Source organism: Cucurbita moschata, unplaced genomic scaffold (assembly GCF_002738365.1).
Source record: "Cucurbita moschata cultivar Rifu unplaced genomic scaffold, Cmos_1.0 Cmo_Scf00011, whole genome shotgun sequence".
Taxonomy (NCBI): domain Eukaryota; kingdom Viridiplantae; phylum Streptophyta; class Magnoliopsida; order Cucurbitales; family Cucurbitaceae; genus Cucurbita; species Cucurbita moschata.
Genome location: NW_019268527.1, coordinates 5,075,524 through 5,076,561, shown reverse-complemented (window position 1 = coordinate 5,076,561; position 1,038 = coordinate 5,075,524). Strand labels below are relative to the sequence as shown.

Genomic DNA, 1,038 nt, shown 5'->3' with positions numbered 1-1,038 from the left:
ATTTTTTTTTTTTTTTTTTTTTTTGGTGTTTAAAAAGTTTTGACTATTATTATTTCTTAAATTATAAACTTTCAAAAAAAATTAATTTTTTTAGGGTTAAAATTTATGTTGTAATATTTTAATTTATAAAATATTATAGAATTGATTAGAACATTTAATATTTTTAATATAAAAGTGAATAGAATTTATTCATTAAAATTTTTCTTTGAATTTATATAATTATTAGTTTAATATTTTTATTGATATTATTTAGAATATAAATTAGATTAATAATAAAAGTATTATTATATAAAATTAAAATCTAGTTTAAATTAGTGCACTATAAAAGAGGACGGTCCGTTGAAACAGGGTAACAGAGCTTCCGTCTCAATGGCTTCCCAATCGCCGCCTTCTCTCGCCTCCCGCATATGCTCCGAAATAGCTTCCGTCTTCTCTAAGCCCACGCGCCAACACTCGCCGCCGCTGGAACTCCTGGTGTCCGAGCTCTCCGCAGCTGCGGCCCGAAAGGCCAGGGTTTTCCTCTATGGCGTCGGCCGTGAGGGTTTAATGCTCAAAGCCCTCTGTATGCGCCTCGCTCATCTCGGCCTCTCTTCGCACCAGGTCTTTGATATGAACGCGCCGCCAATCGCCGCTCATGACCTACTCATTGCGTCGGCTGGCCCCGGCGGGTTTTCGACCGTCGATGCGATTTGTTCCGTGGCTAGATCCAACGGCGGTAGGGTTTTGCTGCTGACGGCCCAACCGGAGACCGGCTCGTCCGTGAAGCACGCTGATGTGATTTGCTACGTTCCGGCGCAGACCATGGCTGACGACGAGGAATCAATGACGGAGACGGCGGTGAAATGTCGGCCTCTGCTTCCGATGGGGAGTTTGTATGAAGGGGCTCTGTTTGTTTTGTTTGAGATGGTGGTGTATCAGTTGGCTGAGGCGTTGGGAGAGAGCCCCGAGGCCGTCCGATCACGCCACACCAATCTCGAATGAATGGATCAGATTCAATATGAGGGTCGTTGGATTTTTTTTTTTTTTTTTTTTTTTTTT

At 41.8% G+C, this 1,038-nt stretch overlaps 1 protein-coding gene across 1 annotated transcript in view; it reads left to right on the top strand.

Moving 5' to 3' along the window:
• Window positions 1-330: 330 nt before the first annotated feature.
• The window catches only part of LOC111449742 (3-hexulose-6-phosphate isomerase), a 1,544-nt gene continuing 836 nt past the window's right edge, over window positions 331-1,038 (top strand). The window contains exon 1 of the mRNA XM_023089766.1: window positions 331-1,012. Coding sequence (XP_022945534.1) covers window positions 370-981 — 612 coding nt within the window. The 5' untranslated portion in view covers window positions 331-369 and the 3' untranslated portion in view covers window positions 982-1,012. The remainder of the gene's footprint in view (window positions 1,013-1,038) is intronic.